A 17,134-nucleotide genomic window follows, 5' to 3' on the forward strand; every position below is an offset into this window, starting at 1 on the left:
ATGCCCTTGAATCAATTGAAATCGGAACAATTGATGGATGGAAATCAAAGGATCAATGGACGGAAATAAAGCTGTTGGAACAACAAAAGAATGCTGATCATGAAAAACTAAAATGGACGGAAATAACTATGGATGTAAAGATGACCCGCTTGGAACACTACAAACGAAAAATTTTTGGAATTAATTACCGTATTTACTATGGAACCGACTAACTGGAATGGCACCGCGACAAATTTCAAACAAAATTTCAAGGAATTCGAGAGAAGCTATTTAAAAATCTGGAGTAAACTAAACTGATACTAAACATAATGGTGAGCGTTTTAAATTCTTATTATTTCAACCTTATCTAAGTAAACTAACATATATTTAAGTAGATTTTAAAAATTTTGTACCGACGAAAGTCGCTAAGGCTAGGCTATTTACATTGTATATACATTCACTAACACTAGTGTAATATAGACCCTTTCTTTACCATCATTGCTGGGGGATTTTCCTGATGTGTTTTCTATTTATTCTGGTACATTTCCTTCTTTATGGCTTATGTCATAGCTGTAACACCAAAACTTAAAATCTCTTCAAAAAATTTGCGTGGAATATTCCTAAATTGTTGTCGTATTTGTCCACTAGTTCGTAACTGTCTCCTAAGGTTCTTTTTACAAATGCTTCTGTGTATTTTGGTGCTAGTTTAGCACAGTAGTCCTTCGATTTGTCTGATTGGATCGTACACTTCTTCAGAACCTTCTCTCCAACCTGATAAGTCGGTGCATTCTTATTGGAACGCAAATTATAGTATCTAGCTTGTTTTTGATAAGCTTCTGCAAGGTTTTTTCTTACTTCTTGATATAATTTCTCCCGTTCTTCGTTGCTCAGGATATCCGTAGATGACGAGTTTGTGTTTCTGATCCTCTCGTATTCGATCCCATTCGAAACCATCTCTCGACCGAACGTGAGGAAGTAAGGTGTGAATTTCGTTGATTCATGCACTGAATTTCTAATCGCACATGCGATTTGTTGTAAATTATCGGTCCATTGTTTGTGGTTCCCCTTCAAGGTAGCTCTTATCGCTGTTGTCACCACCTTGTTTACCCTTTCAGTATTGTTTACTTGTGGGTGGTACGAAGGTGTTAACCAGTGCTTTACTCCGTACTGCTTCAATAGTCCTGCGAATTCCTTAGATGTAAATTGTGAACCATTATCGGTTAAAATCATCTCTGGTACTCCAAGTAACAAAAATATGGCCTGTTCTAGAAATTGTACTAATGATGAAGCAGTGGCCTGCCTAAATGGTTGGACCAAGATGAATTTTAAGAAAACATCTGTAACCACCAGAAGGCACGTGAATCTTCCTTTTCCGGAGGAAGGAAATGGGCCAACATAATCTAATGTTAAAAACTGCCACGGAAAATCACAATACTTTTTCTGTGATCCCATTGACGGAGTGGGGTTGATGTTAATTCCTTTTGACGTTTTGCAAGCCAAACAAGTTTTACAGTAAATTTTGACTTCTGAGGCCATTTTTGGCCAAAAATACTTCTCCTTAAGTGTGTTAACGGTCTTATCGTACCCAAGGTGAGCTGAATCGTGTACAGATTGTATCAATGGAAGTCTCTCTACCTCAGGGGGGTAGTATTTCCATTCAAACCGTTTGTCCTTGAATTTTCCTGATTCTTCTACGAATTTATAAATTCTATTTCCTACAACTTTGAAATTTTTGTAGTCATGAGGCATTTTAGAGATTTTGTCAACTAGTTCGATGTAGTTATCATCCGCTATTTGTATAGAATTGATGCGTGACAAGCAATCTGCTAACACATTATCTTTTCCTTTGCGATATTGCAATACAAAATCGTATGATTGCAATTTTAGTGCCCAACGAAGCAATCTCGAGTTAGCGTTCGCAGCCGAGATGGTGAACAACCAGGTGATGCTCTTACAGTCCGTAATAACTGTAAACGTTGATCCTTCGATGTAGTGTCTGAAGTTTTCAACCGCTAATAATACTGCTAAGCACTCCTTTTCCGTAGCTGAATATTTCCTTTGTGTGCTGGAAAGTTTTTTGCTGTAGTACCCAATTATTCGCTTTCCTTCATTGAACTCCTGCAATAAGGCAGCTCCAACTGCAAGTTGCGAGGCGTCAGTTTCAATAATGAAAGGTCGTGTGTAGTCTGGATTCGCTAAGACAGGTGCTGAAGTTAACACTGACTTCAGTTCATCCAACGCTTTTTCTGCCTCACCTGACCAATTGAATTTCTTGGATTTCTTGAGTAAATCCGTTATCGGTGTTGTCAAGTGGCTGTATCGAGGAATAAATTTTTGATAAAAACCCATAAGGCCCATTAATCTCCTTACATCCCTTATGGATTTTGGTCTTGGGTAGTTTAATATCGGCTCTAGTTTGGCACTATCGATTGATAAACCATTTTCCGTTAGTATGTATCCAAGATACCTTACTTGTTTCCGGCAAAAACGACTTTTTTCCACAGAAATCGTTAAACTTGCTCTTTTCAACCTACGAGCCACTTCTTCTAATAGGCGAAAGTGTTCCTCAAGTGTTTCGGTGGCGATAATAATGTCGTCCAAATATACAAAAACGAAAGGCTCCAGATCAAACCCAATGGCAAGGTTCATTAGTCTGTTCATTGTGAAGGGAGCATTCTTCAAACCAAAAGGAACGACTTTGAATCTGAACAGACCTTTCGGGGTCCTGAAAGCTGTATAATTCCTTGATGATTCCTTCAGTGGAATTTGAAAGTAGGCATCTTTTAAATCCACTATACTGAAATACTTCGCCTTTTGAAGACGATGAAATATTTCAGACATGTTTCTCATGGGATAGGCGTCCTTTTTGGTTACTGAATTAATTCTTCTGGAGTCCAGACAAACTCGTATCTTCCCGTTTGCTTTCTTTACTGGCACGAGTGGGCTTGCGAACTCCGATGTGCATTCCTCTATCACACGTAAACTTTTCCATCGTTCCAGCTCTTCCTCGATCTTCTCCCAAATCTTCGGTGAATAGCGATACATTGGAAGATCCCTCATTTTTCCTTCTGTAACGAGTTCGATTTCATGTTCGATGAGCGTTGTTCTTCCTAGACAGCCTGAGCTGGTGCAATCAAAGTTTCTCAAAGTATTTTTGAGCTTCTGTTGCTCGTCAGGTGTCAAAACATGCTCAGTTTCCACCGTCTCGATTGCTTTGGCAGGATCTTCAGGTAGTTCTAAAGTTGGAATATCCAACGAATCATCTTCTTCCGGTTTGGATTTGAAAGCTATCTCTGGTTCTAGCGGTTCGACAAGTTGAACTGAGAGTGATATAAAATCTTCATTTCCGACGATCGAGTCCGTTTCTACTCTCAGGCAATTAATTTGATTATCTGCTAAACTTGAAGTCCACGTTAGCTCTAAATCTTGAATTATGTTGTCCGAAGCAATCATTGGACGTATTTTAAAGGCACGCCAGAAATCCATTCCTAAAATAAGCGGCTTTCGAATTTCCGGAACGACCAAAGTTGGTATTACTTTTGTCTCATTTCCAAGTGTGTATGGGATGTTTACGTAACCCAAACACGTATGTTTAGTATCGTCTGCGGTACAAATTTTAATATTTGATTTAAGTATAGTCAAACCATGGGATTCTAAAAGGCCGACTGAACTCATAACGCTGACCGCAGCTCCTGAATCCAATAATGCAGTTATTTCTGTACCTAAAACATTAACTTTAATGTGAGGGCATGAACCAGGGTTCACGCGAATTTCAAATAGTGAATAGTTGTCGGTTGTTCGGTTTATAGTTCCTTGATCGGGAATCGGTCCTACAGGCGAGATGTTCGGATTCCCAGGCAAGCATCCCGCATTCAGTTTGTTGACTGTTGGCGATTTTGGGCATTATTTCGGCCCGTACTAGGATGGTTGTTCTCACAAGTCCTTGTAGTTCTGCCTAATTTCCCGCAAGCGTAGCAAAATATTATCTTACGCTCTGTGCAGTCCCTCCAGGTATGACCAGGTTTCTGGCAATTCCAACAGGCCATTTTATTGGGTTCTGTCCGTCTTTGTCCCGTCTGCTGGTTAGAAGACGTATCCTGCTGAGTCCTTCCAGGCAAAGTCGGTCGACTATTCTTCTGCGATTTCTGGATCTCTTGGACAGGAACATCCTCTTCTTCTGTGTACTCACAGCAAGAACCCTCAGCCTCAATATGATGTACATCGTTTCTCATGTTGTTGGGTGACCTATAGAAATTAGGGTCACTTGCATCTATTTTATGATTAATTTCAATCAGATGCTCAAGATCGTATATGTCCATTACTGATAATCTTGATCGGTAGTGGGCACGCATATTTTCCCAAACGAGTTCGAATAATGTTCTCGACGAGAAAGGGCGCTGCAAACATTGGTTGAGTTTCTCAACCTCCGTTACGTACGCAACGAACGTTTCACCTCTCCGTTGTTTTAAGTCACGAATTTGGGCCTTGATTCCTCTGTCACGATTAGGATTTCCATATCGGAAGCGAATTTCATCTTCAAATTTACTCCACCGAGTGAATCTATCCTCCCTAGTAAACCACCAATCATACGCCTCTCCTTTTAGGCGATGATGAATGTTCTTCAACAACTCCTTATCCGATACATCTTCGTGTCGAGCCAACTTCTTGATTTTATACAAAAAATCTTCAAGTTGCATCGATCTGTTGTCTCCAGAGAACGAAAGATTCCAGTTCTCAACTCTGGACTTCCTATAATGATTCCTTCCACTATTCGATGTTACGCTGCTAGCCGATGTTGAACGTCGTCGATGTCTTCGACCGCTACTTCCTTTTCTACGAGTTCTTCTCTCTTTTCTCGTGTAACTATCTTCCGACTCTGCTTCTGATTCACTGTCGTATCGTTTCTGTCTGTGGTTTCTTGAATTCGTCTTTCTGACTTCTTCCTCTGAGTTACTATCATCGTTTGAACTTGGAGTTCTTTCGCGACGCGATCTATGGGTTTCTTTTCCCTTTTCATCACGATTGCTAGTGTGTTTACGATTCCTCGAATTTCTATCAGGCTTCCTCGTATCTTTATCCCTTTTATGTTTGTTATATCCATATTTACGCCCTTTTCTTTCTTTATCGACTCTATTTTTACTTGATTTCCTGTCAAAATCTGAATTTTCCGAATCTTCATCCGAATAATCTTCATTCTGTCTATGTTTTGAAACCTCAGGTTTCTGATCGTGGTCTTTCTTCCTTGCACCTGTACCTTCACACCACGCGCAATTACATGCGATTCCTTTAGCTCCTGATAAGCATGCTGGTTCGGAAACTTTGAATGTTTCCTTTTGATCTCCTTCCTTGGATTCTGTAACCTTTCCTCTCCCTACCTCTTGACTCTCTTCTCCTTCATCTTCCCGTATTTTCAACCCTATCTCTTCTAAAACTCCTTCAATTTGAACACAAACATCTTTTTGTGCCATTTCCTCTTCCTTATTATCAACAGACGCGCTTGCCATGCGAATCAAATAGTGTCGTATTCTTGAGATTTGCACCCGATCTGCTCGTTTTCGCAAATTTGATATTAATCCATTGACAATTTCTGAAACCTTTACGATTTCATCTGAAAATTTATGAGTTCCTGAATAATTAACTTTACTACACCTATCATCCTTAAACAATCTGCGTAACAACCTCTTTTTATCCTCCAACGTTTCTCTTCGATCGACTGATTGCTTCCGTAATCTCAATTCATCGTCTACTTCATCCTCCAGCAAATGCTCAACAGCTGGTAGTATATATTGACCGCTCATTTTAATTGATTAGAATCAATCACCAAATTCCAATAAAAATTCAATTACAAAGTACGAATTCAAACCGAAAAAAATAATGCTTATGCTATTTAGATTTAATATACCGATTTAATAATAGTGGAAAAAGAAAAAAAAAAATTAAGAATAAAATGTAAATTCAAGAATGCAAAATAAGAAAAAAAAAAAAACTTAATCTATTATAAAAGAAAAACGAATTCAATTCCAACTTAACACTAGAAAAATTCAGTTCAAATTAAATACTAGGCGAAAATTCAATTCAAAGATAAAACTAAAATGTAAATTCAAAATATTATATGTAGGAATAAATTAAAATTAGAATGAAAATGCTGTTTTTGTTCAAGTACGAATGAAAGAAATGAAACGTTATAATTTTTTGCGTTGGGCGCCAATGTAACCGTTCGAGAAATTTCGCTGAGGTTTTGTTCAAACTCAGTGGCTTAAGCGCCACTCTCGATTAGGAGAGACCACTGGTCGTGTTGAAACTTTGCCCGACAATTGAGACTTTTCTCTCAGAGGACCTCTTGAACGGTCGTTGGTTACTAACGGTAAAAAACTACTAACTTTCTGGAAATGCCAAGTCCTTCAGTAGTACGGGAATGGAGCGCATGGACCAAATAAATAAACCAAAGATATTACTCTGACTCACCCACGAAACGAAACGGAAAGAGAACGAAGGAATGCTTACTCAACTGAGCGGAAACGAAAGAAAACAGAACGTAACGTAGTAAGTGTGTTTTATTCAGGGAGTAGCATTCAAAACGTTCTAAAACTAATCTTCAACTTTTTCTTTAAACTATATTTTAGCATTCATTCGCATTGGATTTCTGAGAGGGGTGTACGGAAAAGAGCAAATCATGGCCATGAATTAAACATGCTCTGACATACCTGCGCAGGTTTTACTGGACGAAGCGATGAAACGATGACTGCTGACCGATGAGGGCTCGACGACTCGAAGATGGCGGCGATAGACGACCTTCCAGACGGTGTGGCGATGGCGGCGAAAACGTGATGGTGCCGCTCACGTGCTGCAGTATGGCGCGCAGCAACGGAGGGTGACTCGTACGCGGTATGGCCGAATTAGAGTTGCGGAGGGAGTGGCGGCTGGACGGAAGACTTCCGATTTGGAAATCGAGAGCTGAGCTACGACGAGAAGTCGTGCTGTCCCGGGAGATTCGCTCCGCAGAGATAAGAGGCCAACGTACCTTCGGACGGCTTCGCGTACTTTGTTTCCGCTATGACCGCCCGCGATAGAAAGAACCCCCTCTCCCGTTGGTTTGAATCCGGACCGCGGCACGCTTTTGGCGACGCACTCACACGGTCCGAGCTCTCGCAACAATGGTCCACAGGGGTTGTAGTGGAAGGGACCTCGTCGACGGATGATTGGCGACCGTCGGAAGATATTTCGCTTCGAAGGTTAGCGAACTTCACCCACCTCCGTTTAGCTACCTTCGAAAAGGCGGGCCTTAGCAGGGCGTACGAGTCGGAGGAAACGTCCGTCTTCTACGAACGATGATGGCGATGCCACAGATGGAACCCCCGATCCGGCGTTGACGATAGCCGAACGGAACGTAACGTGTTTCCAGCCCGTACAAAAAAAGCGCAACGCGCTAGAAATCCAACGCGAACTCACATTAATTATACAATTCTAAATTTGAACAAAATTGAATAAAATTACCTTTTTTGTACAATTTCACTAATAAACGCACTGAACAGACTACGCGGAACTTAATTCGGACTTATGTCCACTGTACAAAAAGAAAGGAAAACGTTTAAAAAACCACTGGATGATAAAAACTCACTCACTACTATTTAATACCTTTTTAGAAACTTAACGCACAAAATCAATTTGATTAAATTTAACTCGAGAACGTAAAGTAATTCGCGCACTTCTGTTCACCAGCCGATTCGAAAACGAAATGGACGAGTCAGAATAATTTTGCGAGCAGGAAAATTCCTAACGACCTTTTCCTATTCAAATAGGTCATCTTTTAAAAACTCCCTCTTTATTCGAGAGTTGCGCCAAATCTTTCGAATGGCGACGGACTTCATGGCGCCTCCAGAAAGCATGCACAATATAATACAGCTCACTATAAGTTGAGCTTTTATGGCGAAGTTGTAGCCTAGACACAGTAAATATAGCAAAGTTGTAAAATCGACACAGCAATGGTCTGATTTTATTTCCACGGTTGAAATATTTCATTTCTAAGCAAACTTGAAATAAAAAATGATTTAATTGTTAATTAAATTAGATTTAATCGAAAAACTATAAACAAAAAACGTAAAACGTTACAAAGCAACCCTGTATGAAATAATGATGTAATAGCAAAAAGCAGATACAATATTATATCAATGGATGTAATTTTGTTCGCAAAAACGATGTACATCGTACAACCAACAATCAATACGAAACTAACGATTTTAAATTGGCTCACCACTTTAGTAGCCTATTGGTCCCAAGCAAACGATTAACGTACCCTATTCTAGTTGAAATTCTATTACAACACTATGTTTGTTTTGATTCGCTATGAAAGTTTGACAGATAACATCAGGGGTGTGTGGATTCATGCAGAACATGCAGGGGTGAGTGAAATAGCTTGGGACTGCTTGGGACCGTTGTTCTGGTACTGAGTGAGCCAAAAATAATAATGATTTTCTTGGGGACCCAGTGGTCTTAGAGTTACCTCTATGGTACAACGTTATATTACACAACCGATGGATTCCTGGATCGACCTGGTTGCAATTCGGGATATCATCCCAATTTTATGTGGTATGGTCGCACCATCTAAGATATCGTCAGTATATGGTACACGTTTATTAGGGATATTCAACAACTTTTTTTTCTGTGTGTATTATTAGAAAAACAAATCACGGTGTATTATTTTGTATGACCACTACTGTAAGTGTTCACTGAGCTGAACTATAATAAACTCACTCGCTCACGTCAAACCGAATGTTGACAGTCACCTGTCCGAAAGGCAAGTTGGGAGATTTTTGCATTCTTTGTAAAATATTGTTTAAAACAATCACTTTTAATTTAACTATTCAGTGGCGAAGCCTTCAATTTCTCGGAACAACGTCCGATTGGTACAACAGACCGAAGATTAGGTGGTATTCGACGCTAGAAACGAGCAATAGCGATGGTATTCCTTAGGCCAATGTTGAACGCAGCCAAACGCATTCCGCTGATCAAATTCCGTAAGGGAGGACCACATCTGGAAAGCAGCGGTGCTGGACATCCGGCACAAGCAGCTGCTGCAGGAGCCGGTGCAGCACAAACGGTACGTTTGAGATTGCCATAAAATTTGCTTGCATTTCCTATGTTGATTTATCAGCGGTCTTGGTTACGCACCATTCCACCCGAACAAGAGAGATTACATAATTATTTATGAATGATTACCGATTTAGTAACAAACAATTGCCTTATACAAAGTAACGCTCTTGGCTTTTTCAGAGATCGGTTTCATCTGGGCAAGCGATCGAAGAATGGCAACTGCCAGCCAGATATCGTAGGAAGCAAATCGACGATGTCGAGATTGAATGGATTAACCGCGGAGGACCACCGGCGTAAAGTGCTTCCCCTGAACCGCTTGCGGGAGTTGATCCTAGTCACTTAAGCTACTATCACATACAAACCAACAAATAAATCATCTTTGTCATCGTTATTAACACATCTCTCGTACGTCTGTGTAGTTATCGCATTGTAACGTTGACCTTTTCGCAAAAAGAGAGCTGCTGGTCCGTTCAAGTTGAGTCGTATCACACAAATAGACACCAAACAAAAATCTCCTACCAAACCCTAAATACAGTGAGCAAAGAGGAAGGAGGAACCTATCAATATCAACGAAGGTGCTAATTGGACGAAAACGAGAAAATTAAATCGGCAGTTGCCTACACTTCTTCGACCGCTAACAGCCGAACAGTGAATCTATTTGGTTGCCAACTGCGAAAAAGACAAGTGTTGATTGAAATTGATAATTTTTTAAATTGTATTTATTATATATGATTCAAATAAAGCTTACGAAACGAAGATAAGCGTGGTACCATTTACTACCGCCAATCATGCCACCCACCAACTGACACTAATGCTTCAAATTGCTTTAGATTATTGTTGAGCATTATACTGTGGTAGTGTATTGAAATCTGTTCAGCATTTATTTTGCAAACTTTTGGAATATTTAAACAATGGACACTTGAAAATTGACAAACATTATAGAACACGTTCTTCATTTACCTTTCCATAGATTTGAAACAGAGTTATAAATGGATGAGATATTGTTAAAAATCTAACACTAACGTCATACGAGTTTCAGGCATATTTTTCGAGTCGATCCCAAATTTTGGTTACAATCTGGGGGGACGTGCTGTTAGCCTAATAGAGAGTCTTATACACCGAAAATGGTTTTCATGTAGTTTCCAATGGAATCGCAAATGATTTTCATCCATAAACAAAATTAATGGAATTTGTGGAATTCACGGCTTCTTTGCTCATTTATTGGAATATAACCAATGTATTAACTGTACACTCGATTATAGAATAACTTCTTTATTTCGGAACTTTCACACGTTACCCCGTGTGAACATTTTATGCAAACGGGCAATAGTTTCATCAGCAGTTATGTGTTTCATAATCTCGACTTCCTTGTAACGGCTGTAATAGTCTATTACGACTAGGAGATATTCTCCACTGGGTAGCGGTCCAAGAAAGTCTAAAGCAACATCGATCCATGGTCTAACCGGTAACTCTCTACAGTGCATTGGTTCTGGTCTGGCCGGAAGGGAAACCAATCTACAACCGTTGCACGCTGCAACATGTGCGGTTACTGCACGGTCCATGCCAGGCCACCAGACCCGATCTCGAAGCCTCCGCTTCATTATTGTCTCGCCGGGATGACCCTCGTGAGCCAAGGTCAACATTCTGCCTCGTAGTGCTTTAGGAACAATCAGTTTATTTCCTCGCACCACTATATCGCCAACCAATCCAAGCTCGTGACGGTACGTTTCAAATGGTTTAACTCTATCACTGTCCCATTTTCCACGTCTAAGACATTCCCTGACTGTACAAAGCTCTTCATCTTCCATCGATGCCCTCTCAAGTTCAGTTGTATCAACCGCCGCCGACTCCAGGATAGCTAGTACCAGAAATTGATTATCACCGTCGAATTCTTGAGTAAAACTTATAGTTGCCAGACGTGAGAATGGATCGGCTATGTTACTGTCACCTTTACGATAACACACTCTGAAGGTGAAAAACTGTAGCCGTAAGACCCATCTTTCTATACGTGCGCATGGTCGAGAAGTTGGTGAAAATATGGCCTCCAACGGTTTGTGGTCCGTCTCCAGTTCGAACTTCCTACCCACTAGATATATGGAGAACCGTTAGACTGCCCAAACGAGCGCAAGAGCTTCTTTTTCGGTTTGGCAGTACCGTTTTTCAGTTGAGGTTAAGCTTTTGCTAGCGGGAATCAGGACCATCCCGAGTATCGCCAAACTGTACTAATACAGCTCCAAGTCCTACAGGCGATGCATCCGCGATCACCCGAGTGCGAAGTGAATTGTCAAAATATTTCAATGTATGTATACCAGATACCATCTCTTTTAGCTTCCGAAATGCGTCCTCGTGTTCCGATTGCCACTTGAAAGGAACTCCTTTATGAGTTAGTTCCCTCAATTATGTACAAACTGTAGCAAGATCTGGAAGGAATCTGCCTACATATGTTACAAGCCCCAAAAAACTTCTTAATTCCTCTGAAGACTGGGGGGCTCGAAACGTTTTAAGAGTGGCTACTTTATCTTCAGCCGGTCTGATACCATCAGCGGATAAATGGTGCCCGAGGAATTCCACTTCTCGGACCCGGAAGACGCACTTCTTATGATTCAGAAGTATATTCCTGCTTTTGAGTGTTTCCATCACCTCCTCCAAAGCACGGTCGTGTTCTTTCTCGGTCTTCCCGAAGATCAAAACATCGGCTATATAATTGACAACGTTATCACAATTGGAAAGAATCTGTTCCAGAACTTTCTGGAACATTTCCGGAGCACAAGAGATACCAAACATCAACCGTTTATATTGAAACATTCCTTTGTGCGTGATGAAAGTCGTAATGTGACGTGAAGCCTCGTCCAACTCTAGTTGGTGAAATGCATCCTTAATATCCAGTCTGCTAAAAACATGAGCGTTCTTTAGCAAGGGAAGGAAATCGTCAAAGGTTGGCATCAAGCGAGCTTCCCGTTTGATGGCCAAATTTGCTCGTCTCATATCCACACATAAGCGCAAATCACCGTCATCTTTCACAATGACAACTAACGGAGAGACCCACTGGCTGAAGTCGTGTACAGGTTCTATTATGTCTGCCGTCAACAAAGACTCCAACTTCTCCTCTATTTTGTCCAACAGAGCCAAAGGTGGACGTCGAGCATGCTGAGTTACTGGGGTGACACTGTCATCGATGGGAATGTTCAGCTTGATGCCTTTCATTTTTGGAAAGGGACGCTTCTGGTCCGATCGTAAACGGTACATTTCTGGAGCGTGCATGCTTGGAAGCCCTAGTGTCAGAACACCAAGTTCCTTAGCTGTGGTCCTCCCAAGGAGTGGCTGCGTACCTCCTGCTATCACGTAAAAGGTGGCATCTGCTGTAACACATTGATCGCTTTCATTGCTTATGATCTTACTCTCGAAAACTTCCTGAACAACCAAAGGCCTTGAACTCCTACCATAAGCCCTAAATGTTTGATTGGAATACGACCGTAGATTATTGACTTTTACTCCCTGAGTTTTCATCTTTTCCCAGGTTATATCATCTAAGATGTTTTTCTGGCTACCAGAATCGATCAAAACCTGAACCAACACTCCTCCAATAGCAATCCACAAAAATTCATCTCCCTCTCCAATAATGAAAATAAAACTGCTAATACCTACTACCTTTCTCTTCCACCTTTTCGATTGCTCTGACATGTTGGAACCTGGGATATTTACGCTTCCGATCTTCCTTCTCTTCACGTTTACGCTTCTGGGAAAAATTCGATGAATGACAGCGGACAGCGAAGTGGCCCACCCTTCCACACCGGTCGCAGGACTTTGTTCTAGCTGGACAATTAGTATCGTTCGCGTAGTGGCCCTTTCGACCACATCTGGAACACCCTCCGGTCCTCGCTTCGGTCTGACCTAAATGACCGAAAAATTAAAGGTGATACATCAGATAACTAAAAACAAATAAACAAACAAAAACACCCTTCAGTACCTTTTACTGAATTCTGAATTTTGTTTACCACCCCCGACGTTGATGGTTGGTTCGTGGTAGTCATCTGATTATCCTGAAATTTAATCGCTCCGTAGAAGTAGACCGTTTTGGTGACATCGTCCAGCACCAAATTCTCTCTTTGTAACAACTTCTCACGCAGCTCAGGAGGCGCCAATTGTATGACTTTATCTGTCACACTGATTTCCTGAGCTTCTTGCTTACTACGCCCGAAGTTACACTTGCCAATTCCGTCGCTCGCAACACGAACTTATCGAGAGATTCATTTTTTTTTTTTTTTTTTTTTTACTCTTTATTTGTTCCAAATTCAAAATAAATTACATTTCATTTTTAACCTAGGTGCTCCAGTTACTACAGTAACTTACCAGCCTTAATTGTTATGATATATATCTAAGTGTTTTTACATTGTTCCTGTCTTGGCAATTCAGTATTTTAAACAGGTTTTTTAAACCTGCATGTCAGTATAACAATTGATATCTTAAAACTAAAAACTAAAACTAAATCTTATCTAAGTATAAAGGGAATTAATCGTTGCAATTGAGGATTGCAACGATTTTTGCCTGAAATTATTAATTATTTTGTTGGACATTTGTGCTAAAGTCTCAACATTCGAAATTCTATGTACTTCGGTTGTACTGTACCAGGGAGGCAACTTCAAAATCATTTTCAGAATTTTGTTCTGAATCCTTTGAAGTGCTTTTTTCCTGGTAGTGCAACAACTAGACCATATTGGCACAGCGTAAAGCATGGCCGGTCTAAAAACTTGTTTAAATATTAGAAGTTTATTCGTCAGGCAAAGTTTGGATTTCCTGTTAATAAGAGGATACAAACATTTTATATATTTGTTACATTTGGCTTGAATGCCCTCAATGTGATCTTTAAAAGTTAATTTATGGTCAAGTATTAATCCAAGATATTTCACTTGGTTTGACCAGGAAATTGGAACTCCGTTCATAGTGACTATGTGACTACTAATAGGTTTCAAAAAGGAAGCCCTGGGCTTATGTGGAAATATTATAAGTTGAGTTTTGGAAGCGTTGAGAGAAATCTTCCATTTTTGTAAATAAGAAGAGAAAATATCTAAACTTTTCTGCAGTCTGCTGCAAATAACACGAAGACTTCTTCCTTTAGCGGAAATGCCTGTGTCATCAGCGAACAAAGATTTGTGGCAACCCTGAGGCAAATCAGGGAGGTCCGAAGTGAAAATGTTATACAATATAGGCCCAAGAATGCTACCCTGAGGAACTCCTGCTCTAACAGGTAGTCGATTAGATTTGGAATTTTGATAATTTTCCTACAGAGTTCCGTCAGTTAAATAATTTTGAACTAATTTCATAATATAAAGTGGAAAATTAAACTTTTTCAATTTAGCAATCAAACCTTCATGCCAAACACTGTCGAATGATTTTTCTATGTCTAGAAGAGCAACCAGCTGAGTGGCCTTCAGATTTGTTTGAACGAATTAAATTGGAAACTCTTAAGAGTTGATGAGTAGTTGAATGCCCATGGCGAAATCCAAACTGCTCATCTGCAAAAATTGAGTTCGTATTGATGTGAAGCATCATTCTATTCAAAATTATCTTTTCAAAAAGTTTACTTATTGAAGAAAGCAAACTTATTGGACGGTAGCTAGAAGCTTCAGCTGGATTTTTATCCGTCTTCAAAATTGGAACAACTTTTGCATTTTTCCATTTATCAGGAAAGTATGCCAAATGGAAACATCTGTTAAATAATTTTACCAGGAAAGACAAGGTACTCTCTGGGAGTTTTTTGATGAGGATATAGAAAATTCCATCATCACCTGGAGCTTTCATATTTTGAAATTTTTTAGTTATAGACCTTACTTCGTCCAAATCAGTCCCCCAGGAATCATCAAAAATATTTTCCTGAGAGAAAATATTCCGAAAATCCCGAGCAACCTGATTCTCAATAGGACTAGTAAGACCCAAACTGAAATTATGGGAACTCTCGAATTGCTTAGCAAGTTTCTGAGCTTTTTCCAAATTTGTGATCAAAATTTTACCACCTTCTTTAAGCGCTGGAATTGGCTTTTGAGGTTTTTTCAAAATTTTTGTGAGTTTCCAAAAGGGTTTGGAACTCGGGTCTAATTTAGAAACATTATTTTCAAAAGTTTTGTTCCTCAGGGCAGAGAATCGCTTTTTAATTTGTTTTTGCAAATCCCGCCAGATAACTTTCATGGCAGGATCGCGTGTTCTTTGAAATTGTCTCCTACGGACATTTTTAAGACGGATCAAGAGCTGAAGATCATCGTCTATTATAATTGAATCGAATTTAACCTCGCATTTTGGTACTGAGGCAGCTCTTGCTTCAACTATAGAAGTAGTCAGAGATTCAAGAGCATAATTAATTTCATCTTTGGTTTGCAAAGGAATGTTTGGATCGAAGTTATATTCCATAAATGTTCGATATTGCTCCCAATCAGCCCTATGGTAATTGAAAGTAGAGCTGTTGGGATTACAAATTATTTCTTGGGATATTTCAAAAGTTACTGGAAGGTGATCAGAACCGAAGTCAGCATGGGTAACCAATTGGCTACAAAGTTGACATGAATCAGTTAAGACCAAATCAATAGTTGAGGGATTTCTTGCAGAAGAAAAGCATGTTGGGCTGTTTGGATATTGAATAGTGTAATAACCTGCAGAACAATCATCAAACAGAATATTACCATTGGAATTGCTTTGAGCATTGTTCCATGAGCGGTGTTTTGCATTAAAATCACCAATAATGAAGAATTTAGACCTATGACGGGTAAGTTTCTGGAGGTCACCCTTGAGAAAATTCTTTTGCTGGCCTACGCATTGGAATGGCAAATAGGCAGCTATAAACGTAAGTTGTCCAAATTTTGTTTCAACAGAAACTCCCAAAGTTTCAAAAACTTTGGTTTCAAATGAAGAAAGAATTTTATGCTTGATTCGTCTATGAATAATGATGGCAACGCCACCACAGGGTCCATCAAGACGATCATTTCTATAAATCAAGTAATTTGCGTCCTTCTTAACCTTATGGTCAGGTTTAAGGAACGTTTCAGTTATAACGGCAATATGCACGTTATGAACTCTTAAAAAATTAAATAGCTCGTCTTCATTATCTTTAAGAGATCGAGCATTCCAATTTAAAATGTTTAATGCTTTAAAATCCATTACTGAATTTTAAAGTCATGACAATATTATTAGCAAATTTTACTCCAGTTTGAATAGCATCAAACATGGAGTTAGATTTAAGCATATCAGAAATCATGTCAATTAATGAATTCTGTAAAAATTCCATTTTAGGGGCAGTAATGCTTCCTAAGTCAAAATTGTCAAAATTTCCGTTAGAACGTTGGTTAGTATTTTGATTTCTACCCGCTGCAATAGCAGCATAGGTAGCTCCATTAACTCGCTGAACATTGTTAGCAGCGAGGGGAGTAGGCACAGATGAAACATTTGAAGCAGGGGTGATATTTGTACCTACGGGTACGAATGTAGAATTTGTTCCTCGCTGACCGTTGTTAACAGCAGAGGAATTTGTACCTGGTCGGAAACGTGGAGCGTTTCCTACCTGTCGGTTAGAACGAGATTGTAGGATCGCTTTGCGAGTCTTACATTCCCAAAAATTGGATTTGTGGTTTTCACCACAATTTGAACATTTAAATTTCTTAGGATCTTCCTTCACAGGACAGTCGTCCTTTGCGTGAGAGGAATCACCACAATTCATGCATTTAGCTGGCATGTAGCAATTTTTAGTTCCGTGACCCCATCCCTGGCACTTACGGCACTGAGTGAGGTTTTGGAAATTTCCTCCAGTCTTCCTGAAGTGTTCCCACTTCACTCGGACATGGAGCATAAGGCTAGCTTTTTCTAAGGCCTTAAGGTTGTTTAGTTCACTAGACTTGAAGTGAACTAAATAAAAATCATTAGAAATCCCGTTGCGCGAATCGCCAGGACGGGATTTCATTTTCATTTTGATTACTTGGAGTGGCACAACTCCAAGTAATTTTGCCAGTTCATCTTTGATCTGATCCAGGGATTCACCACTGGGCAGTCCTTTCATGACAACCTTGAACACACGTTCAGTTTT

At 39.8% G+C, this 17,134-nt stretch overlaps 1 protein-coding gene across 1 annotated transcript; it reads left to right on the plus strand.

The window, feature by feature from the left end:
• The first annotated feature begins 8,808 nt into the window (after positions 1 to 8,808).
• Positions 8,809 to 9,832, plus strand: LOC135702342 (uncharacterized). Its single transcript, XM_065223367.1, has 2 exons — positions 8,809 to 9,076; positions 9,250 to 9,832. Exons 1-2 carry the CDS (start codon positions 8,936 to 8,938, stop codon positions 9,364 to 9,366), a joined length of 258 nt encoding a protein of 85 aa, XP_065079439.1. The 5' UTR covers positions 8,809 to 8,935; the 3' UTR covers positions 9,367 to 9,832.
• The last annotated feature ends 7,302 nt before the right edge of the window (positions 9,833 to 17,134 follow it).

Source organism: Ochlerotatus camptorhynchus, unplaced genomic scaffold (genome assembly GCF_037179485.1).
Source record: "Ochlerotatus camptorhynchus isolate MF236.1 unplaced genomic scaffold, CSIRO-AGI_Acam_v1.1 ptg000192l, whole genome shotgun sequence".
Lineage (NCBI taxonomy): Eukaryota > Metazoa > Arthropoda > Insecta > Diptera > Culicidae > Ochlerotatus > Ochlerotatus camptorhynchus.